This window comes from Dipteris shenzhenensis, chromosome 16 (assembly GCF_047967505.1).
Source record: "Dipteris shenzhenensis isolate YYH24624 ecotype China chromosome 16, Dip_SZ_1.0, whole genome shotgun sequence".
Lineage (NCBI taxonomy): Eukaryota > Viridiplantae > Streptophyta > Polypodiopsida > Gleicheniales > Dipteridaceae > Dipteris > Dipteris shenzhenensis.
The window spans coordinates 7522086-7548071 of NC_141611.1; the positions used below are offsets into that span (position 1 = coordinate 7522086).

General features: G+C 42.7%; 1 protein-coding gene across 1 annotated transcript in view; it reads left to right on the forward strand.

Annotated features, from left to right (window-relative positions):
* The first annotated feature begins 8433 nt into the window (after positions 1-8433).
* Positions 8434-25986, forward strand: part of FK (Ergosterol biosynthesis ERG4/ERG24 family) — a 110259-nt gene continuing 92706 nt past the window's right edge. The window contains exons 1-3 of the mRNA XM_087387090.1: positions 8434-8621; positions 8720-8837; positions 20769-20839. Coding sequence (XP_087243216.1) covers positions 8538-8621; positions 8720-8837; positions 20769-20839 — 273 coding nt within the window. The 5' untranslated portion in view covers positions 8434-8537. The remainder of the gene's footprint in view (positions 8622-8719; positions 8838-20768; positions 20840-25986) is intronic.

Genomic DNA, 25986 nt, shown 5'->3' on the forward strand with positions numbered 1-25986 from the left:
ATGCCTTGCATTTGCACCATCTTTTGCTATTGATGTTATGTGGAAGCAAGAGAAAATCCATCCAAATGCAATCTTTGAGGAGCTTGACTATAGAAGCCCTTATAACAAGGAAGGTTTGGGGTATATTCCTAATTCGATTCAAACCAATCATGCCAAAATATGTCAAAGCAATGAAGTCAATGATTTTTCTTATCTTTATTTGAAGATTGCAACTTTTGATGAGGATGATCTTGAGGATTATTCAATAAGCTCATGTTTGCATCTTTTTGCTATTGAGGATGAACAAATGAATTAACAACCCAAATAAAAAATGAACCAAAGGCTTGATGTCAATGTTGAAGATACTATTTTAGATCATGATGTTTCTGATGGTGATGTTCAAGTTGATAAGCATATGTGTGAAGAAGATGCAGTTATTTAGTAGTTTCTATTGTCCATCAAGGATGATGATGCAATATCAGACAACCAAATTACAGGCATTGACGAAAGGGCTATAGAGATGGTCGAGATTTAGAATGACGAAGAAGCGGTAAGCAAAGAAAAGAATTCAGACCCAAAGAAGGGTGAAGACCAATTGTTTGATGGTGAGGATAATGAAATTATGAAGTTTCTTCTTTATTTTAAGCATAATCAGTTTATTGGTGAATTCCTAGACATGTTCGAGGCCTCAAAGGGTCTACTTGAATCAAATGAAAGGCAACTCAAAGTTGTGATAGAAATTCAAATTTTAGATTGTGAGATGCAATTGAATTCAGCTCAATCATTGGGTGAAGGGAAGGAGGAGGGCAATGTTCCATAAGAATCACTCATTGGGGTGGTATCACAAACACAAAATTCATTTAAAGGATGATATGTCCGACCTATTTTTTTATGCTTTTGCTAATTTTGAAGATGAATACTTTGATGCAAATGATGATGTTATGCATTTGTTTGGGAAGACTTGAGTGCAAAAGCACAAACAAAAAATTTAGAAACACATACGAAAACAAAGACAGTGTTGATGTTTATGTTGAGGAAGATGGCATACAAAGGATGAAAGATGAAGGGAAAATGAGGAACTTAACCTAGAGCCATAAGAGCCCAAAATGGATCCATAAGAGCCCCAAGGAGTCCCCTAATCACCTCTACTTTATACCAAAAATATTTTGACACTTGGAAAGTGTTCAAGGTCAAAAAATACAGCAAATGAAAGCTTGGGGAAAGGAAAAATAGCAAACAAAAATTCAGCAAAGATTTTCGACATGTTTCAGGCAATTTGATGAAGGTCGGATGCATTCCAAAGGTTGGAAAGAGTCTAAAAGTTGGATTCTCAATCTGATTTTAGTAAAGGGAAGTTCTAAAAGTATTAAGGTATTTGTTGTGATCTTTAATTTAGCATCTAGTGATCAGATAGTTGGCATCGTGTGGACAAATAGTCCGATAGTCCAACTATAGTCCCCGACTATCTCTTCTCTTATTTATGATGCCTTTTTCAAAATCTGACTAGGCAACATATTTTTGAATTGTATTAGCTCTCTCACAATGTTTTTGAACTTTGTTATTGGAAAGATTTTGACAGTCAAATTCTAGTTTGACAATTGTCTGGACATTGACAAAAATCAGAATTCAGCCAAGGGTTTAAAGCTGATTTGAAATTCACTATTTTAATGGTTTGATCGAGGTCAAATGCAGACTATTCAGAGGAAAATCAAGGATTTCTTTGAGGACCCTACACCAACATATGTTGTGGATGTTGGAGCTTCATCGACCTATTGCTTTATACTTGATCGGAGCAATGTGTCCATTCCATGCCAATGGAGTGTAAATATGCTCATTCATGCATGGTTCTACTTATTTATTTTGTATGAACCAACATGGATGACATTATATTTCATGGGTTCCTAGCCCTGGCACGTGGCCACAAAAAATGGTACCAATGTAATCAATAGCTAAGGGTTTGAGTCTATGTATTTTTGTTCCAAAAAGGCTAACAATGGGAGTGCCAGGTGTTGAGGGGTATTTAGGCACCATAGGTTAGGCATAAGTCCTAGTAATCATGAATGTCCAAAAGTCATATATGTGTGGCAGTTACCAAGAATCATGATGGTCAATTATAACTCCTTTTGGAATCTTTTTGGTAATAGTATCTTGATATGTAACAGTCAGTAGACTACTGTCTGGTAGAAATTAGACTATGAATTCCCTTTTGGGCAAGTTCTATGCGAAGGAGATGCACTCTTCTCTATGTTTGGGAATAGAAGGAAAGTAGTTGGGCTACAATTCTAATGTTCAATACTATTCTTTGATGAGAAACTTTATTTTGATCACTCTTTGTCTTTCGACAATGATCCGAGTATACATTCTTTTCACTGTTTTCTATTAATAGTTGACAAAGCTTAATCTTTGAGTGTTCATGGATGATTCCACCTTGAACGATGTTGTTTCCTCGATGGTGAGCATGGTCACTGATTCCGTTATTTCTACAGTCCATGGGGGAGAGGAACCACTTGTGCCACTAGGCTATCTCATGAGGGACATGTTGCTCCAGTGTCTTTCGTCTTTCACAAGTTGATACTTCATGTGTAGCTCTATCTACTTTTCCTATGGAGCTTGGATTAGAGAGTTCCACACATATAGCCCATTCATTTGATATGAATCTTACATTGGGTATGGGATCCACTAGCATTCTTGCTGCAATTTATGGGCCTATAGCACATATGCTTCCTCTTTAGATATGCAAGCCCCATAGCTCTATCACCTTAGGCAACCCTCAGCTCTCATGCCTCATCGAAGACCTCGTACTACATATGTCATAGATACACCAACAGCGAGTCTAAGTACTAGAACGACACTTGTCTTAGACCTATCATCTTCGAGGGAGGACCCTTACTTGTCCCTGGTGACTACCCCCCACTTCATGAGAATGATATGCCATCCCAATATCTAGCTTCATCATTGGGAAAGTCGTTCTCTACTATCGCACTGTATAAATGCAGGAGGAGGATTACCGGTGACTTTTGAAGGCACTCAAGAGGAAAAGGTCTTTTATTAACCTGGAAGAGGAGGATGTGGACTAGATTTCACCATTCCTTTGCATGAGACCTTGGCTACAAATGCTCGTGCATCTAGGCATCCCACCTATTTCCTCAACTTGGATACTCTTGCATGGATGGCAGCCTTGGAGCCTCTAAAAGATCACAGTCTACATAGTATTTTTGAGGACTTTTGGGAGATCATAGATATGGCTAACCACATGTCCGTTAGTGGCATATACGCTTGGGCAAAGTGGTCCATGCATTTGCAACAACACATCATGGACAATACCTTTACACATTGCTTGAGGCTGCCCTATTCAATGCTACATGTCATACACTTAAGCTATTGTCCCAAGAATAGCACTTGAAGTTGGAGAGGGAAAAAGAGACCGCAGCTCAATCACAAGAGTGGCAAACACAATTGCAAACCAAGGAGGCAACCCATCAAACAGAGATGGATGCACTGAAGGTGGAACATGCCTTGAGAGGAAAGAATGGGAGGCTAAAACAAAGACCATGTTTCACAAGCATATAGGCTAACAAGCTATACTACAACAAGAGCTGACTCTCCTATAGGAGAAAGACGACTCTCTACTGCCCATACACACTACATATCAGGAGAAGCTTGTTGATTTGCAAACTCAACTTGTAGCCTGGGAGCAAAAATGTGTGGACTCTAGAAGCGGCACTCTACCTTGGAGCAGACACATGACACAGAGCACACCCCGTTACTTTCCCTTTAGGTAGATCTTGCTCTTCTTCAATATAAGCTTGCTTATTATACAAAGCAAGCTACCACCACTACAAGGGAGAGTATGAGGAGCTGCGGAACATCATGGACACTATCAAAGAAGAAGAACAGGATGACACCATTTCTAGAGTTTCTACCACTTCTCGATACTTAATTAGATACATGTATTGGGCATGACCCTTTGTTTTGCTATGACTATCAATTGTACATATGGCTTTCTTAAAATTTTAGCACATATTGTTACTATTCAGTTCTCTACTTTACCTCTGGAGCTTTTGTATGTAAGATGTGCTCTTTCTTATGCACTTTGCTTTATTTGTCAGTTGTGACTTGTAAGGCAGAGTGCCATTTTGCAAACATAACTTTTTCTTGGTAATATTTTAAAAGAGCTGCACTCAACCTGACTATCATCCTTGTCCATTCACCAAGACAATCAATGGTAGTGGGAGGGGAGCTATTGTGGGATACAGAGCCTACCCAAGACCATTTGGTGGATCGGTGTACATGGTCACTTGTTCGACCCATTCATGGGGTGGACATGGTCACATGGTCGATTTGGTTCATTCCATGGACATGGTCACATGGTCAACTTGGTGGCTTGGTGGATCTTATCACCCAAGCACATGGTGCGTCAATGAGTTACATCTCACAAGGACATTATATCACTCGATCCACCTTGCTATCAGTTCTTACCCATTAAAGCCCCTTATCAAAGATACAAGTGGTACAAAAGGTGATGCACATGGAGTAATTACATGTCTTCATCTCACGCACTGAAGCTCCTTGTCAGAGACATGTGGTGCATAGCAAGTAGTTACGATGCTCCAACTAGGGAGAAGTTGGCTACGGTGCAACAAATAGCCAATAGGAGAAAGGATGGGAGATTTCCAGCTAGGGGGAGGTGAGAGTGAAGAGGGGAGATCAAGAGGAGATCGGATCCAGTCTTTCCTTCTTTCTTTCTTTGTACAAGCTTTTGAAAGGAGATGGAGAGGAGAGATAGAGAGACTGTAGCTACAAGCTTCACTATTGTATTGTTATCCTTGCTCTATCTCTGAGCTGGACTAGTGTACTTGATTTTATTTTACTCTATGATGTGCTCTCATTCATAGAGTCTCCTCTATGTTTACAGTCTCTTACAATGTCTATTTTATGATCATTGTTCTCTCCTAGTATTTTCTCAAAGTTTTCCTTCCCTAGTTTTCTCTTAAAGTGTGTTCTTACTTTTCCTATTCCAAGTCACATCACTTCTAGCACCCACAAGTGCGATCCTTGCACTGTGTAGTATCATGCCATAGGTCCACACAACCCCCACTCATCACCTCTCATGTCATCGGCCCTTGGCCTTTGGTGACACCTTTGGGAAGTCCCTCACACAATAGCTCATCAACTAGTAGGAGATGAATGTAGTTGTGGATAAATCGATCCTAAAAGGTAGGTACCTACATCTTACATCTAGAAACAAATCATAAACCACAATGTTAACATCATTTTAGCATGGCCAACGTTGATCATACCACCTATGGGAAAGCTTTTTATGTGAAAACTCCCCAAGTCTTGATATCATCCATAAGTAACCTTCAAAATGTACAAACATGTAAAAGATTTTAATGTGCAACATAGCTTGCACGAAAATATAAACCTGAAAAGACGTTTCTCTAGCAGTAATTCGTCCTCTTTCATAACACAATGGAGTTGAAAATTGATAAGTACTATGTAGCCCAAGAAAGAAGGTGACATGCAAAATAGAACTACTAAAAAATGCTTCAAAAATCATGCATCAACTCTAATCAAGCCTTGAATTAAAACATTTCTCATAAGTATGTATAGACTGATTCCAAAGGCATAGGAGAGTTTGAAATACTCAAATGCATTGATGTGAGATTCTATAGTAGACATGATTGCATAGGAATAGCTTTGATGTAAGAGGGATAGAAAACATGATAAAGCTCCTCCAAAAGTAGACATGATTAAATATGAATAGTTTTGATGCGAAACATGTTTAATTTGTTCTGCAAATTGATTATTTACAAAATCATGATGCACTTCTTATTTGTAGGTTCATTCCACACCACCAAATTATTCATTCAACTTCAACCCACAAAACTTTTAAGATGAGAGCAAATATTTACTATAGGGGTTTGAACTAGAAGTATAGCCAACACAACTTGCAACCTTAAGGGTTACAAAAACACCCTTACTAAATTCCTAGAAATTATGGGACAACAATAACGAGAAGCTTATGACTAATACGACCCTAACAATTGTGTGCCATGAAGGCATTAAACCTAACCATTGTTAAAGCAATACAAGTCCAATGAGATTATTATTTCTTTGTAAAGTGCCCATCTCCATGTAATCCATAGTCATTACATTTATGAAGGTATTCAATCCATAAAATTACTTATAAAGCAAAACTCAAATCGTGCAAAATTCATGGAAAGGTGCATAGTTCTTGCAACCACCATCCAAGCAAAGAGAGTAGACTTGTTTTGTCTCTAGGATGAGGCTTAGTGAAAAGAAATGAGATACAACGTAGCTTCAAACAAACACACAATAGCTAGCAAAGAACTAAACAAGCGTACAATAGCAAGCTTAGTAGCACGCAAAGCGCTAAACAAATGTACAATAGCAAGCTTAGTAGCACGTAAAGAACTAAACAAACATACAATGACCACAAGCATAGTACAAAACCTAGTTCTCATGGTAACAAGCCCAGTAGCACACATAGCATCAACCAAACACACAACACAATAGTAAGTAAAATAATAGAATTTGTCAATACAATCACAAAAACATGACAAACGTGCGTGCGCGCATGCACACACACACTTTTTTTTATGTAATATCCAGTGCTGTATTTATATGCTCATAAATTTACAAGATGGGAAGTCTCCAAAATAGAGAGTATCCCAAAGATCAGAAACATAAAAAGAAAAGCTCTATGCAAGAAGCATCTATATCACCCTCATGGCAAGCATCATATAAGGATTGCCACAATGAGGCTCGGAAAGATTCATATGACTTGTGAATCTGCCGACCCAAGTATGCCAAATTATGCTCACTATAGATTGTCGAAAGAGCCCAATATCTCACCCAATAGAGAAATAGTGAGTATTGAGACAAAGACCTCATAAATCTGCCAAACAGCCAGAAATGTTTCCCAAATCTGTGACTTGGGAAACGGAGTCGAAGATGATCTGAAATCCTTCCGAGGAGGTTTCTAGAACACTGGCAGTGCCAAAGCAAATGAGGGAGAGTCTCTGAAGGAGGCTGACATCGTAAACATGTGGATGGTGCAATGCGATGTTTGGCAAGTGTGACTCCCACTGACAATGTGCCTGTCATGCATCTCCAAAGAAAAAGTCTTTGTTTCAAAGGCATTTTACACTTCCATAATATTTGGAGATTCTTCTGCCACCATGAGAGGGGCTTCCTGATATGCCACCATGCACACACACACACACACACACACACACACACACTATAAACACAATTTTAGAAGCAAAGCAAACATAGCAACCATGTGTTACATCATATAAAAGCCTTGGAGGGGGGGGGGGGTCTTGAGCCTACTTGCAAGATAGAGGGGCTTGGTGTTGTGTGATCTAGCTTCCTTCCTTCTTGTTAATTGATGTTGCCCTTCAAATTCCAAAGGTTTGGTTGCTTTTTCTATGGGCATGGAGGATGGACAGGTGAAGATTGGGAGAGCTAGCCCTAGGCTACTTTCTCACCTTGATGGTTCCCCGATGGTTCTAGTTTGTTTGCAGTAACAAAAGTTGGAGCAAAGACAGTATTAGTCATGGTGATTTTATCGACATTTGACTATAATTATGATTATTGACATTCAGGTGATATGGTAGTGTCTTATCCATTCGCAAGACTTATTCTTGGTGCTTATTCTTTGCGTTTATATTCTTGGCGTTAATATTCTCGACACCCAAGGAAGAGCCCGTTCCCTCTTGAATTATAACTCTTTGGGAAAGGAAGCACATCGCCTCCCTGCCACACACTATGTGGTTATAATAATTATATATTATATATTATCATACAAATATTTTCATGTGCTCGTCCATTCAAAATTGGTTATTTTCAATCTGAATTATTACAACATTCCTCTCTTTTGATGCATGTTCTCGATGCGAGGGGGAAGTAAGGAAAGACAAGGTGGATGCAAGATCAAAAGATATCGACACCTTTATTCATACGATTGTAGTTCATGTGACAATATTGTGTAGACTGCAAGGCGGATCGGTTATTGTATCGCCTTATTCATGTATTTGTTGGACTTCAACTTCCAAAATATCAACATCATGAAATCAATAATAAATGACCACCCCTGACATTTGCAGGGAGGATCGGGTCCTAGCGGATCTTGTGTCATGTCTCATGCTTCCTCATTTGCTTTTTTCCTTTAAAAATTCGATAAAATGCGAGGATTCAGAAAGGCTGCCTGTCACAATTCTAGTTTTTAGCATACAGATACAGATACACATACACATACTATCCATAGACATAGCACATGCATAAGACACGATAGTACACGGATACGTGCAATCGTATGCTCAAAGACAAGTGTACATAGATGCACATACACACGTACGAACCAAGTATGTGCAGTTATATGTACACGCATACACTTTTTTTTAGTGAAAAGTACACACACACACACACACACACACAAAAAAAAAAAAAAAAGTTTCTCGGTATAGATGAGTAACTTAGCCACCAGTGCGATTTTTGAATTTCGTTGCAGCTCACAGATCTCTCCGTAGATGATGGAAACTACCCGTTTGTCTTTGTTTTTAAGAGCTGTGGCAGAGGATTGCCCCCTCCTCGATTTTCCATCGTGGTCCGCGGTATGCATTGTGCGAACATTCCTTTTTTGTTTTATTATGGTCTTTCCTTTCAGTAAGTATGCCTTTGCCCCTTTTGATCTCTCTGCTGTCTGTCGCAGGGTGGCATACTTTTCGGTTACCTCTTTCTTTTGGCGGTACTTGATTCCAGTATTCCTGGACGCATTGTCCCTGGCGTTGTATTAGCAGATAAGAGCCGAAAATATTATAAATGCAACGGTACTCTTGCCGACCAGAACACCATTACAATTTTGGGCTTCCAAAGTCTACTAGCACGAATTATAATCATACTGGGAATAAGTCATCTGGTTATGCATGATAACTATTTTGAGAATAAGCTGAGCATTGAACCTTGTTTACCATCTATAGAAGGGCACCTAATAAATGGCTCCTACACCCCTACACACCTGAGATGTAGATTTTTAACATTGAATTTTTCCTTGCACCATTAAAAGCACGGATCTCTTGAATTTGTGCAACTTTCGGAAGCTTCACCATGGAACAACAGGAAAACCCTTCATCGCACCACAGAATCATCATGGGAAAGGTGATACAGACAGAGGGCATTTGGCCACTAACGGGGTAGAAGTATACATCCGAACATAGGATAAGCTGCAAGCAATATTGGAGGATGAGGTTGACGGAGAACAAATGGATAAATATCCGATAGGAAGATACGTAGGAAGTTCCAGATTGCGTGAATGATATCGGTTTTGCATGGTCCCGGCCTCTTCCTTGATCTCATATAGGAAGAATCTTTTATTAAGTCTCTCTGTTCAGGAGTAATTCTCATCCACCCTTTATCAGCTTGGATGCGACCTGATATCTTCAATTTGGTTGTCTATAACACTGTACACAGAATATTATCAATCGGTTTGTTTGAGATATCTCATGACGTTATGTTGACAATTAGGTTTATATTGGAAGAAGAGAGTTTGAACCAATACTATGAGCCTTTTAAGTGCTGGCCATCGATACGAGGAGTTTTTTCACATGCATTCATCCTACCTAGGCCATAGTGGTCACTTTGTAGTTCCTAGACTTTCCTTTGGCTTAGCTAGAGTCAAAAGGCACTTTATGCTTGCTTAAATGCGTAGCTCTCACTTTTATGATTCCAACTAACCAGATTGTGTTGAAATAGGGGATGCCCTTCTTGTGAGCCCCCAAATGAGGACATTTGTGTAGTAGGATAGGCTTTTGAGGAGGCTGCACGTGCCTATAAAGATCTGTGTTGTTTGCCGTTGAATGGACCTTTTTGTCAACTCATGTTTGATCTAACGAGGTAAATATGGCAGGGCTGGCCTAGCCCAGGGCCCGACCTTGACCCAACTTAGGCGTGGCTTGAGAACCCACCTAGTTTGGCAATTGTAGGCTGGTCAGCTAGATCTAGCCCCTCTCGTAGTTGGTTTGTGGGAGGGTATATTGTTATGTCCCTGATAGGGCTAATTAAGGCTTAGTTATGAATGGATGATGTAAGATTTGGATTGGATCTAGGGTTTGTGAGTAGCCTAACCTAGAGTTAGCGCTATCCCTTCCCATAGAATTTTGCTCTCAACATTACATGTACCGGCTGATACGCAAGGGTGGAATGTAGACCATATACTATCCATAAATAAACTTCATCCCTGTGGGACTCAAATGCTAATCTCACATAGACTTGATAGGGCAGATTGATCAGGCAGATTGGACTAGAGAATTGCCACTGCTTTGGAGACAGCAGCTAGGAATAAGAACGGAATAAATTGGAGGTGGGACATCATGCTTGGGGGATCTGAGGGTGGAGTAGAGGTGCAACAAAAGGGTTAAGTAAGAGACAAGCAGCGTGGGAGACGAGGGTGGAGCAGTGGGTTGTGGAGATGAGGGTAGAGCAGTGTGAAGTCGATGAGGGTGGCGGAGACGACAAGGGTTGAGCAGTGTGAAGTGGACGAGGCTGCATGGCACTTAAATAGCCAGTTCCCACCCAAACACCTCAACGAGCAATAGGCTAATTGATCAAACGAGCAACTGGCTGCATAACTAAGGGGCACTACAATAATTTTTTTCCAATGTGGCACTTTATTTTGAAGGGATAAATGGGCAAAACCCTGAACCCCCTTTGAAGCGTGTTGCTGCCATGACTGTTTTTCCTATGGAAGCCCTTTCCATCTTATGAGGTACTCCATGTATACTCTGTTGTTGTGGAGTACTCGATCTCTGAAACCCACAATGTGCTTGGGAACATAGAAGATATGACCCTCCTCATCCATAGGTGGCAACTCAGGTAGGACATGCATATGCTGTCCCACATGTGGTTTCAGCAAGGATACATGGAAAACAAAGTGACCCATAAATTTTGCATCTTTTTCATTGACAATTTCTTGAAGAAAGCGATGATGCTTAAAGACATGCTCAATGAATCGCCAAGTAACCTATGATGCTGAATAATGGGTCTTCGTGGGTGTCAAGTCGGCGTGTTTTGTCATTGTATCCACCCCAACATAGATGCTGTTCCATCCCTTCTTAGTAGAAGGCAATCCTGTGATGAAATCCATTTCTATGTGCATCCATTTGCCCTTTGGAATGGGTAATGGCTGCAAGAGATCTAATGGGTACTTTGCTGTCCACTTAAATCTGTTGGCAAGGCAAGCATTCAGCCACGTACTTAACCACATCCCGCCACATGCCTTCCCAGATAAAGCTCTGTTTGATTCTCTCATATGTCTTAAAGACACCCGCATGTCCAGCCATGGGAGAGGAGTGCATTTCTTGCAAAACCAGCTGTCTATATTGTGAGTTTGGCACTAAATAAATCCTACAACAGCCCATTATGCAATTTGAATTCCGGATGACCCTGGCTAGAAGGCTTCTGCAAATCTGAAAATATGGGAGCTTCCTTAGAATTCTGCATATACTCTTCCTGAATGCCATGAATACACTCTTGATACATATGGTAGAGATAGCATACAAATTGCACAGCCCACATCCTAGACAAGGCATCTGCAACCACATTTACCGTCCTCTTTCTGTACTCAATGCCAAAATCATAGGATTGAACTGCAGCAAATCACCTTTTTGCTTATATGATAAATTTGGCTGGCTGAGGAAGAATCGGAGCGTCCTATGATCTGTTTTCACCTTAATTTTGCTCCCGTATAAATAGTGGTGTCATTTCTTAAAAGCATGCAAGATAGCCAACATCTCCTGATCATAAACATCGTAATTGAATTCCTTGGCATCAAACCTCCTGCTTTCAAAGGCTATTACCCCGTGTTCTTGCCTCAGACTAGCCCCCAATCCTTTGTCAGTGGCATTTGCCTCCACAATGAAAGGACGTGAAAAATCAAGGCATACGAAGACAGGTGCATGCCTGAGAGCAAATTTCAGATCTTTGAAACTGCGTTGTGCTTCCTTTGACCACATTAAAGCATCCTTCTTTAAGAGGTTAGTAAGAGGAGCTGCCCTCTGTAGAAGGAAGCAAGACCTAAAAATCTCTCAATTTGGTGGGGTTTTGTGGTTGTGGCCAATCTTTAATGCATTTTTAAAGGGAAAAAGCATAAGATAAATAGCATCCCATTTAATGAAGGGCCTACGTAGGCTAAAGGCATACCACTTCTAGAAGAAAGCACCCTTTTTGAAGAAAAGCTCTAAAGCCCACTTTTGGGAAAGCCAAGAAAGCTCCGACTTTTGGAAAGTAGGGAGAGCAGCGTTTAGAAAGAAGGTACCGTAGTCTATAAATTAAGGGAATCTAGGCTCTCAGTATATTTAGAATTGTACCTAGACTCCGCTCCCTCGTGAGCCACCTTGTACAAGAGATTTCTATTGCAATAAAGATCTACGAGGGGAGCCAGCCCTTATTTCTGGCCCCCTAGTGCTGTGTTCTCTCTCTCTCTCTCTCTCTCTCTCTCTCTCTCTCTCTCTCTCTTCCATACCATTTCTCGTTGAGCAGGCCATCATCGCCAAGCAGTAGGCCGTCGTCACCAAGCAGTAGGTCTAGGTCGCCACCAAGCAGCTCGTTGTCGAGGAGGTCTCCGGTCGCTGCCCGTTGCTTCCAGGTCTTCACCGCCATACAAAACCCTAGCTACTGCCGCTTCTAGGTCAGGAACAAACCTACCTCGGGCTGGGACCCTTGGCCCAGCTTGGGGTTTAGCCTTTGTAAAGGGGTTTTCTAGTTTTTCAGTTTTATGAAGGCCAATATGGAGTTTTCCAAGACAAACTATTTGCCTCTACCTCGGGCAGCAAGCCCTCTTACTCTGCGATTGCAGCAACACCCAGCCTATATGCATTGACTTTCAAGTGAAGGATTGGCACAGATCTACATGAGCAGATTTACTACTTACAACAAGAAATAAGAGAGCTTAGACTCATGGTTGCAGCCCTCAAGAAAGTTAAGGAGATGGAGAGCAATGGCAAGAAAGAAAGGTATTGCAGATGCATAGTGAAGCAACACCTGCACCACAGTTGTTGCAGGGAACCAAGAGAGGAGTCTTCCTTTTTTTGGTTACACGGTCAGTAATGTCAGAAGGTTCCACATCAATTGTAGAGGTTGGAGACCTTCTAGAGCCCTTTATTGGGAGGGTTATCAGGTGTCAGCTGATTTGCAGCGAGTCTTTTGGAGAAGGCTCTAGAAATCAAAGGTTACTTTATTTTTTTGGCTTTCTAAACATGGAGGGATTACAGTGAACAGGTGGAGATCCAGGTTTGGAGTAGACTCCACTTGTCCGAGTACTCGTCTACAGAGGAGTTGATATGAGATGGACATGGTAGCAGGTGTGAGCAAATATGGGGTCCACGTGCGACACAGATTCCCCTTACTATTTAGTGTTACTTGGATAATCTAGATTACATGCTTATGAATTAGACAGTGTGGATGTAATTCTAGGGAAAGAATGGTTGCACAAGCTAAATCTCTAGATGGACTGCCAGGCTTACAAGTTAGGTTCTTTTAAAGGGGGAGTACCCTATGCATTGCAGGGTGATTTTGATGTCCCACTCGGTCCTCTTGTAAATTCTTTGGAAGTAATAAATATGATGGCAAGTTCTGATTACGTAGTATACCATTCTGTTTTGCATATGAGGTTAATACAGTGAATGAATCTTCAAATTTGATGCATGGGAAACACGTGCACTTGCTGCAATTGAAACAGAATTTATTGTGTATCCTTTCTGAGTTACCGCTTGGTTTATTACCCCGTTAGGATGGTAGATCGTCAGATAGAGCTTGTTTTAAGGGTTGAGCCTATAAGCATGGCACCTTATGGGATGAGTAAGATGGAAGCGATGAGATAATCTCGACCGTTGGAGTAGTATCTATGCTTTGGGAAGATTAGGAAAATAAAAATTGCCCTCCTAGGCTGTTCCACCGCTATTAAAGCACGAGGATGGAAATTGGAGGATGTGTGCAAATTACAAAAAGTTGAATAAATTTATAATCAAGAACCGATATTCCCTTCCTAGGGCGGATGACTTGATTGATAGGCTGCCGGGAGTTGCCTATTTCACAAAGATTGACCTATGTACTGGCTAACACCCGATACGCATAGTTGAGAAAGATGTCTATAAGACGGGATTTTGGACTAGGTATGGCCATTATGAGTTTTTAGGACTCACTTTCAAACTCTTGAATGCTCTTGCGGCCTTCCAGCAGATAATGAATGATATTTTTTGTGAATATATGGGGAAATTTATAGTGGTATTCTTAGACAATATTATGGTATGCAACCATTCTCTTTGCGAGCATGTCAAGCATATCCACATTGTGTTTACACTAAAGCGTGAGAAGCTATATGCGAAGGAGTCTAAGAGCAACTTCTTTTTAAAGAACTCTTGTACCTTGGACATGAAATTTTTTGAGAAGACATGAGCATTGACCATGAGAGGATCCAAAAGGTGTTGGATTAGCTTGTTTATCAGACAATAAGGCAACTTTGGGCATTCTTAGGATTCATTGTCTTCCTTAGAAGTTAGTGAGAGATTATTCGAAGATGACTCCTTAACTTCGGTCCAACAGTCCTATCTCCTGGAATGATAAACTTGAAGAGGCTTTCCAGACCCTCCAGTTAATGGTGAAGGAAGCACCTATATTGGTCTTACCAAATCCTAGCGGTCCATTTGTGGTCAAGGATGATGCTAGTGATTTCGAGGTAGGCACAACTTTATTTAAGGAAGACTGATCTGTAGCTTTTAGAGTAAAAAGCTAAGTGATACCCAAATTCGGTTGTTGATTGAGGAGAGTGAATTATACACAGTTATTTACGCCTTGAAAACTTGGAGACATCATGTATATGGAGCCAAGTTTGTTGTATTAATGGGCCATGAGTACATCAAATACATATGTGATAGGCCTAAGTCAAGTGGTGGGCTGAACTTATGCAAGACTTTGATATGGACATTGGGTACCAGAAGGATAGTGGGTAGTTTGAATAAGATTGCTTAATGCTTTGAGTCGCATTGGTGAGGTAAACTCTTTGAGTTTATTGAGATAGGAGCTGACCTTTATGATTCCTTGAAAGGGCTCTGTAGGACCGACAGTCATTGGGGTGGGTATTGGTAGTAGGTCCAAATAGGGTGCTCCACACAAATAGACCAAGATTGAGGGGTCATACCATTTGTTCAGGTGGCGGGTGGAATGGCTTGCTGTTCTGAAATTGAATGGTTTGTGTTTCTAATGATGCAAAGGATCCTATATGAATGTGACAATGCTCGAACCGCAGGTCATCCAGGAATTCAATGAACCTACGACTCGGTAAAATGGACGTTTCTGTGGCCTAAGATGAAGGTCGAGATTAGTGACTGTGGTAAAATGCTAGCAGTCATAAATAAGGCTAAGTGCCTTAGGGTTGGAGGATTATTACATCCTCTTTAGACATCATTGGAAGTAAATGGGAAAGTATTTCCATGGACTTAGCGGGGCCATGATGCTATTTGGATTGTCGTGGATAGATTGATGAAGATGGCTAGACTTTTACCGACAAAGACAATTGTAAGGGCTATTGAATTGGGTCATCAATTTGTTGACTAGTTGTTTAGGCTATATGGGCTGCCTTGTGATATAGTCAGTTACAGGGATCTGAAGCTGCGCACTTTTGGCAGGAAGTGTTTATAAAGTTAGGAACTACTTTAACTAGGAGTTCCGTTGATTATTCTAAGTTTGATGGGCAAACATAAAGGGGAATCAGGTTTTGGAAGATATGCTTTGGGCATACGACTCCGATAGGCTATCTGATTGGAAAAAGTACATTCCAATGATGGAATTTGCCTATAATAGCGCTAAGCATACAGCTACTGGTTTCAACCTATTTATGCTTATGTACGGATATCAACCCAGGTGTCTTGTGACGGTTGGATTGAAGGGTATTCGGCTAGATGGAGCTAAAGATTTCTTGCGGTACATGCACGAGATGCTAGTGATGACTGATGAGAATCTATCAAGCTTAGGGTAGAACACGGTTTTATGATGATAGAGGGTTCGCCCAGAGAGTTTTCTGAGGGAATGCATGTATACTTTCCAATACCGTGTCATAGACTGGGTTGGTAGAAAAGTTATCCCCTAGGGACTTTGGACCCTTTTTAACCTTGAAAAGGTTAATGAGGTTGCATTGCCTCCAAATATAAAAGTTCACCCGGTCTATCATGTTTGTAGACTTAAAGAGTCGTTGGGGGCTGGAGATAGTCTTGTCTTGCTCCATGAACTTGTGTGAGTTAAGGACTTGAGTTATGATTTCAGGGAAAGAAAACTCAAGAATAAGTTAATTCTGGGAGTTTAAAGCTTAGTGGACGGATAGATTTAAGGAAGATTCAACTTGGGAGTCGATTGTTAGTTTGCAAAAGAACCTCCAATATCATTTAAGAGTAAACGCTTAAAAGAGGCAAAGAATGTTATGTATTTGGATGGTAATCCCTGGATTAGTGGACTTGACTAGTAAGGTTAGCGGCCCCTGGGATTAAGGGAAGCAAGCTAATGTGCGGCTAGAGGACTTAGGACAATGGAAAAGGGCTAGTTGGCTATATTTAGCCAAGACACTTTCTAGAAAGAGGGATGCTCTTCTCGATAAAATTGGCCAAGGCTATTGGGATGGCTTTCAATGTGTTGACACCATTGATAGGTCTGGTCTGGATCACGAGCCTAGACTCATGCCTCTACATGGTGGATCATGAGATACCATGCTGAAGGTTCCTAGTGGATAATTCTAGTGGTATAGCCTATAGGAGTATGATCTCTAGCCCACGTGCTCCGAGCTCGGGGGTGGTTGGGATGTGAGTCACCTGCTGATCTCTATTTGGTTTTGCTGACTATGTTTGGACTGTGTTTAGGGTTTGATCCTAGCAGGGATGTTTTAGTGATGGATGGTAAGGAGGATAAAGATACTCTCTTGAAGGCATGGGGATACGTTTGGTATAAGCCTGCTTTGTTCTTATTCAATCCAGGTTCCACTCATAACATAATTTCTCCAAAGTTAGCATATTTTCTTGGATTAGTTCTTGATGGGGAGAAAGGGAATGATGCAAACGGAGATTTTTGAGCACTACGTGTATTCCAGTTGGGAGTACATTAAAAGTGCACATTCAGGGTTTTACTTGGACCATGCTGATCTCTTGGTTGGGCTACTAGTGTATGTGGATATGCTTTTGGAACAACCATGACATAATGCAATGCAGCCCTCATATGACTACAAGAAGAAGAAAGTCACTGTCAATTTGATCGAGACATCACCCCCCAAGCTGGAGTATCCAGTAGCCTTATTCCTGCTTATTCCTGTGGTAAGTCACATCTAGGCTGAAAAAGGCATTGTTTCTTATTCGATGTAGGTGGAGGGAGTCCGATAAGACTGGGAATGAGGATGCTTGACCATAGATAGTAGACAGTTTTTAGATGGATTGAAGGAATACTTTCTTCAAGCATTGCGAAAAGAACTACCCCCTCAATGATCTGAATATCTAACCATAGACCTAATCCTTGGTAGTACTCCTCCAATCCTAGAATAACCATACTGTCACATAGTCACTCACTGCCTGCTCCTCCTTCCTCTGCTCCACTCCTTCCTGTAGCGCGTTGCTCTACATGCTCGCGTCTATCCTTTTGCCTTCTGTTGTTGTTTACTTTGATGGTGACAAGATTGTATCAGGGATATTCCGGTAATACGTATTTTATGTAGGCAGTATCACTTCTGGTGGGTGCTGTTTTCAAGGTCTTCTGTTGGAATTAAAGGCCATTTGATGGCTCAACAAGACGCTTCAAACGATTGGTGCTTCATCTAAGGATTCCAGATTTACATCATGGACCTGTGAGCCAATATGGCTCAGATGGATCTTGGACGAAATGGAGAGATTTTTGAAGGACTGACTTCCCATAATTGGGACCTGGATGAGCAAGACGTGGATTCTTGCCCACATTGGGTCATTGAGAGGGGCTGTAGCAAATTAGGGGTAAATCCTCACATGTGAGTCCCATATGAGGAGGATGATGGGAATTGACATTTACAAGTGAACTGGGAATAAGGAAATTGCCACATGGGCAGAAGATCAGAATACCATGTGGGCAGATTTTGTGAAAGTTATGCACGTGCAGAAGCGTTAGAAGAGAGAGAGAGAGAGAGAGAGAGAGGTGTAACATCTTCGAGAGGCCTCGTGGGCCTATGAGACAAAGTACATAATTAAAAGTGACACATACTCATACAAGCCACAAAGGGCTGAGGCAAAGGGCACACTAAGACCCTTTGCTTACTATACTAAAATCAGAGATACAAAACATTTAATCTCCAGAAGTAGTGACCAATAGTTGTACTAAATCAATCTCAAATAGACATATCCAGGTGCTATGGTGGCTCTCCTGTGAGCTGCAAAGATGTCTCGTATCTTTGTATGTCTGGTAATCTGCAGTGGGGGCATGGTGTATCCTGTGGGTCATATCAATAGTGATACCTCTGGTCGGGCGATCTCCTCCTAGTAGAACAGTAAGAGGCCGAACCTCCATCACGCGCGCCCTAGTCCGTCACCGCATCATGGGTGGCTCTACTGTCTCTGGCTGTGTCTCCCCTCATCGTCGTCTCGTCTCACTGGTCCATACTGGCCTCATTCCGTCGATCTCCTCATTCTCTATCCTGGCATGTCCAAGGCTAGACTTGAATGTTTAGAAATCTGTGACGTGTCGTTGAGCTCGATCCATCACAGCCCCCTGCTGAGTCGCCATCTCTCCCTCTATGATCTTGTGAAGGAGGGTCTCTCTATGACATCTCATCTCCATCAAGCAGAGACCGATGCAGACCTGGTCTTGGAAGTGAATCAATCTGGAGAGAGGCCCGAATCCAAGCCCCTCCTGGAAAAAGCAGTGGTAACGTCCTTGGATCTCATAATAAGCAGGGCAGACACATAAGAAGTGCTCCTCTGTCTCTACCTCACCCAATGTGCATAATCTGCAGATCTGCTGCTCCCTAGGTGTGCTTGCAACTCTCCTTGTTTCAATCCTCAGCTGATGGGACGAGACTCGCATGTGCCCAATGGCAATCCTAAGGGCATATGACACTCGCCTGTCCTCTAGGTACTGGGGTCTGATGACTCTGTCCTCCGATACTCTCAGGAAGAAGTTGCCATAAAATCTGGTCTTGGTAGGGAAATCCTGCCCCCCTCCCCCCCCCCCCTCCCCCCCCTTTCCCCACATGTCCGTGATGTATAGAGCTGAAGACGATCCATCCGAATTCCATGTCTATCAAACCATTTTGAGATGGTGCATACCAGGCTTTGCTGGCACCACTCTCAACCAGTGGCATAGATGACTCTAGCATCTCTCTCGGTAGCCTCTCTCTCTTTCTCTCAGTAGGGGGTAGCAACTGTATAATCCAGGGTACAACCACAGCAGCCAAGGGGGCTAGACAAAGTGAGAGAATGCTCCAAGGGGAAAGCCCAAGTGTGAGTCAAATGGAGTGGAGAAGGGGGAGCCTTTTATAGGCCCCCCTTCTCCACCATGGTTGGCTGGCCAATGGACCGACCAGCCAGCTCAGCTGACCTGACCGTCGTTGGTTGAGTTAGGGTTGGGTTGACCCGACCATGCAGGTTGGTTGACCTGCCCTGGTTGGGCCCCAGTTTGGGCACCCAACCCAGCCCAAACACCTGCCTATCTAGCCTATCGAGAACTCTCCTCACCAATAGACCTCCGAATACAACTGTTGGGCTTCTTTCAATGAAGGGGCTGAATACATCTTTTGGCCCCTCATTAAAGAGGCTGGATTCGCTAGCTGTAGAGGCTATGCTATTGCTAGGTTTCGCTGTGGATGTCCAATGGCTTTCTGGTCAAAAACTCAACTTGGTGTTTTATGACCTTTTTGTCCTCTCTTGCTTTTGTGAAGCTGACTAATGCTGTTCCGTCCAAAATCTGCATGTTGTTGCTCCAAAATATGCACGATTCTCCTTTGCATGATCAAGATCTAGTCATGGATGAGACTGATATGCTTCTAGGCTGTATGGCAGGCTGGAAATAGGCACCTAGAGCATGGTATGCATATTTAAGTTTTACATTTACTAAATAGATGTTTAGACTTCTCATGCCATTTTATTTAATGTCTTAGACCGGCCCATTTGGAATTAAGGAAAAAACTATATTGGGACCGTAAAGCCTTGGAACAACTAGCACAGGGTGCAGTAGCATGGTCCAATGCTAGCTTTTGCATTTTTATGTCTTTAGAAAGTAGTTGTGGTTGCTTAAACTTTTTTTCCCATGAACTTACAAAGCCTTGGATCAACCAAGTAGAGAATCATGCCCTTGGGTCCCTATGCTAGTTCGTTCTAGTACCTCCGGTTTCATGTACTTGCAATTACGACAGCTCTTTCTATGTGAGCTCAAATCCTTTTGATTCTAGCAGTGATGATGTTTCATCAATCTCTTGAATCTTGGCACAACCAGCTATTGCAGTCATGTCATTATTCGAAGGGCATACCAGTGACACTTCAAATCTTAAGTAGCTTGATGTAGCCAAATCAACATTAAGAATCCTTTAAGCATTTTTTTTCAGTTAGTATTTTGAAGCATGGTAATTTTGTGTAGTTTTAGCATGGTGTTTGACCGAAAAATTGTTGATTCACCAAAAACTTGAGCTGGTGTTGCTGAATCTTGTTCTTGCAGTTCTCCTTTCTTCCCTTTTCCCTCGGGTATTATCTAATGCCAAAAGCTGATTGGTGTAGGTTTATCATCACTGTTGTTGCTCTTGGTTATATTTATTGCTGGTGCCAAGATGAATCTTGTTCCCTTTATGGTGAGTCTATTCTCTGCCAGATTCTCACTTTTTTCTTTCACTCTCTTTATTGCCTTATCTCATGTTTCTTAGCCTGCATTCTCTTTGGCGCGTGTTTCAGTTTCTTAAACTCTAGTCCAAGTGTTCAAATTAGGGACGGAAATACGATGTTCTAAAAGGATGCTATTTTTTCAAATGTTTACCTTGTATGTGTATGCAGCACGGTAAGTTTTTGGAAATTTCTGTACATGTCCTATGCTGTTTCTGCCATTGGAAGAAACATATCAATTCTGGATCAAGAGGTGTTACTGGCATAGATTCAGCTTCTGTTCGGCCTTGTAGCTTGAGAGTATTGCAATTGCTACTAGGTTTGGCATAACACGATGTCATGGCTATCCTTTGATTTTTAATCTCTCGTTCAAAGCTTAAACAAAACCTTTTGCTTAACAACAATTCTTAATTTTGTGGACATTGAGACTCACAGCAATTGAGGTTGACCATGGTTGAGAGCTAAGTTTGCCGATGAACAGCACTTGACCACCAAGTTGGGCGGCCAGGATGCACGCATTGAGTGAAGCATACTGTGATGCCAGCAGTGGAAAGTAGCAAACTGTGACATGCAAAATCCCTGAAGCAGTCAATGTACACTAAACAAAATGTGTCTTGTAACCTTATTGTGTTTCAACACCTTGATGATCCCTCATAGATGTAAACAAGACAAGACATCTAGGCTCCATGAGCCTTTGATGCCCCGACTACTTGTATCTGACTCTCAAAAATTGACCTCCACATGTGTTGTGGACTATTGATGGTTCTCTGTTAGGGTTTTCGTTGAGGCTGTGTATAGAAGATGGTATATCCGCATACATAAGTCAGAAATTCCTAGGATTTCTTGATAGGGTGCCATCTCAGCTCTAGATGGCTTTGTGGATCCCCTTGGGTGTGTGGGCTTGTATCCACTAGGTTTGGGATACCATGCCAATCAAGAAAGAAAGAAAGAAAGATATATTAACGTCCGCGGGAAGCTTGCTTTTGGATGCCACCTCTGCCCTTGTCTTATCCATTCCTCTAGCTCATTTATGAAGAGACCAAAGAGTGTGAGGCAAAGGGGGCATCCTTGTTTTGCACCTATGTCACTGATTAAAGAGGCTTTAGGGGTGGAGTTTTTGATGGGATGTGTAAGCTCGGCTAGGACCCTTTCATATAATCTGGCTGTAGCAGCCCTTAGTTCTAGAGGGATCCATTATTTTCCATAGCTTTTGCCTTGGTACCCTTTGTTGAAGTCTACAAATCAATAGTATAGTGGTTTGTCTTTGCCCTTAGCTCCCTTTGTTATAGCCCTGAGAGTAAGCAAGTGATCCATTGCGGAATGTTTGGGTCTAACACGAGCCTTGGTGGTTGCTCTAACATTTGAGAATTCTGCCCATGTTTATTCTTTTCTTCAATATCTTTCCAAACAGTTTGCAATCTCCTCCAACTCCAATTTTATTGCTTTGATATTGGAGGCTTGGGGGGGGGGGAGAGAGAGAGAGAGAGAGAGAGAGAGAGAGAGAGAGAGATGTATTAACGTCTGCAGAAGGCCTCATGGGCCTATGGGACAAGGTACAAAATACAGCAAAAGGAAGATCTCATACAAGCCTCAATGGGCTGTAGCAAAGGGTGCGCTAGGGCCCTTGCTGAGTCAATTGATCTACAGAGCTAATAGCTCGAGCAAAAATCAGATATAAACCAGAGACTAGCAACTAGCTGAAGTATGCTGAGAGTTGAGACGCAGACTTAGAAACCGAAGCCCGGCACCATGGTGGCTCGTTTACAAGCGGCAAAAATTCTCGGATCTGTCTGTCGGGCTGTCTCACGCTGTGGCGGCGGAGGAGGGTGTGGTCTCCTCGATCTCTGAGCCCACTGGGCTATATTCAGAGTGACCCCTTGTCTCGGGGTGGTCCCCTTTGAGGACAGCTGTGATAGGCCGGACTGTAGGCCATCTTCTCCCGGTCGTATTGATGCCCTATGGGCCTTGGTATGTGCCTTGTAGGCATAGTTATAGGCACTTTAGTGTTTTAGTGCCTTTTATGCCACATAGGACATTTAGTCCTATGTGACACGTAGGACACTTAGTCCTAGGGTCTCTTTCATGTACTTTGTACTTTCATTTTCCACTATTCTAGTTGACGTGACAGCCTTCAGCTCTTTGCTTCGTCTCTTGTGCTTGCTTCCACTTCCACGCACCTACAGTGGTATCAGAGCTCCTAGGACCTGCTCCCTTGCCCCTGGACCTGCATTGCTCCCAGCCATCAACAGCTCGAGTCACGTGCCATTCGTACAGTTCGTATGATTGTACGGGCGTCCGTACAAATTCATACAGGTCCCGCGCCTTGTTGTACAGCTTCGCGTCTTCTGCCAGCTGCCCGTTGCATCTGCTTGCAGTCCCGCACCATCTGTATAGGCGTACCTGCACCGTACCTACTCCGTACAGGCGTAACTACTTCGTATAGCCTTCCGTACAAGTGTATCGCAGATCAGCTGTCCGTACAGCTTGTACCTGCTCCGCGCCATCTGCAGGTGTTCCGTATAGGCTTTGCACGTGCGAATCTGCCAACAAATTGCCTACAGCCATTCCGGCTGTTTTGGCATTGGCTGTGAACCAGGTTCTTACTTGCTACAACCCATTTTGGGTCTCACTGCAGTCATCTACAGACGTTTGCAGTTTTGGGGCTTTTACAAGACATTGGAGCTTTGGGATTTGGATTGCAATTTCTTGTTCAGATTGCAGGACATTGGGTCACATTTGCAAAATCTCAGCAAAATTTTGGGCTTTTCTTTCTCATTACATTTGGGGCTTTTGCCAGATTTGCTGATTTTTGCAGTGGTCATTACCTGGCACAGTCACATTTGGGTCAAATTTGCGTTTGCCCTTTGATTTGGGCTGGAAATTTGTAGGACATTTCACTTGCAGACATTTGCTGTCATTTTTGGACAGCCAGCTCTTTGTAGTGATAGCCTTGAGGCTTTTGTGTTTTCAGGTCTTTTCTTTTCGGGATATCCCATTTGCAATGGCTGGCAACAATCATGACTTATTTGGCATTCTTCATGAAGATGATAAGTTGGATGGCACCAACTACCCGATGTGGTCTTATCTCATGAAACATATTCTTGTTGCAAGGCATTTTTGCAACGTCGTTTCTGGAGTTGATTTGAGGCCAGCCAATGCTATAGTGGTTGCTCCTACTGCTGGTCCCTCTACAGAGGGTACTCCTCCTGATGCTTTATCCTCTAGCACCCCTATTGCTGCTCCTCCAACTTGGGAACAAACAAGATGGGATGCAAGAGATGCAAATGCACATTCCTGTATTGCTTTATCACACAAGAGAATCATTATTCCACACATCCGGTCATGTAGGACAACAAAGGATGCTTGGGACAAATTGGCTTCTCTTTATCAGATTCGCAATGAGGCACGTGTTGCATATTTAAGAAGGCAATTGCAGGAAGTTAGCATGAATGAAGGTGACTCTATGGATGCATACTTGACAAAGATCAAGGACCTCATGGAACAACTTGCCAATATTGATGAGGTGGTGCCAAATTCTCAGCTTGTCAGTACCACATTGAATGGGCTGCCAGATACATATCAAGGGTTTGCTACAACCCTTCGACTAGTGGCCATGGGTAATCCTTCGACTACTCCTTTGATCAGTTAGTCACTTTGCTTTTGCAGGAAGAGCAAAGTCGTGCTAATAGGCAAGCTACTATTCCTGATCATGCATTTGCTTCACAGCAGACAGGAAAAGGCAAGGCTTCCAAGCCTATGGGCAAGCCTAAATATGCGCCTAACAGTGGCAATTCCTCCAATGCATCTCAAAATACAGCAGATAAGTCAAAGAAGAAAAGATGCAACTATTGTCGCAAGCCAAGGCATGAAATTTCAGAATGCAGGAAGCACATTGCTTCGGAGAAAAAGGAAGCAGGATTGACAGTCAATGCCTCACATGCAATTGAATCCCATGAGCCAGCAGATGCCTCACATGCACATGCTCTCCAGGATGATTGGGCATGGGCTGTCCATTGCTCCTTTGATCCCTCCAAAGTTGATGCATTCTTTACTGTGAATGATGCTCAGTCTTGGTATTTTGATAGTGGTGCTTCCAAGCACGTTACATCTTGCAGACTTGGTGTTGAGCCTCTCGTAACAGTGCACAACCTTCGGCACTGGGGAAGGAACTCAACTTGGTCATCAGCTCTCTCACTGTGAACATTGCAAACAGCGCTCTCTCTCTCTCTCTCTCTCCCTCCCCTCCCCTCCGCCCTGACTTCTCCTTCTTGCCCCTGCTCGCACCTCCCCTCCGCCCCTGCTCGCTCTTTCCCTCTGCCTTTGCCTTGCTCGCTCCCCTTTGCCCCTGCTAGCTCCTCCCCTCCGCCCCTGCTCGCACCTCTCCTCCGCCTTGACTCTCTCTCTCTCTCTCTCTCTGAGATAGCCCATCTTGCCAGAGAGCACCGATGGTTTCACCCCGAGGATGTACATATGACATGATCCGGCAGCACCGCAGGATGATCTTACACAGAGGCCGTACCCGTCGCTTTATTTCTAGACGACGGAGGATGATGGCAGATTTTCGGAGGAGATTGCTCCATGGAGACTTGGCACCGCCAGCAGCCCATTTGACACTTGCCCAGATCTTCACACTCATGGCAGGAGGCATGGTCGATGGCCATGACTTCCATCATTTCTTTGGATCACAGATCCCTTAGGGAAGACGATGTTCCTCATATTTCATATTTTACATTTTGTATCTAGGCATTTTTGGTACTCTATTTCATTTCATTTTGTATCTAGGATTTTTGTAGCCATTTTTGGCATCTTAGCGGTATTACGATGAGGCCACCTAGTTGGCGCATCGTTGATGATGTATTTTCCTTTCGGATGATTTTGTGTCCCATAGGCCATGTATGGCCTTCCGTGGACCTTTAATAAAATTTCTTTCTTTCTTTCTTTCTCTCTCTCTCTCTCTCTCTCTGTGTCTCTCTGTGTGTGTGTCTCTCTCTCTCTCTCTCTCTCCGCCCTTGCTCGCTCCCCTCCGCCCCTGCTTGCTCCTCCCCTCCGCCCCTACTCGCACCTCCCCCCGCCTTGACTCTCTCTCTCTCTCTCTCTCGCTCAGCGCCCCCCCCCTCCC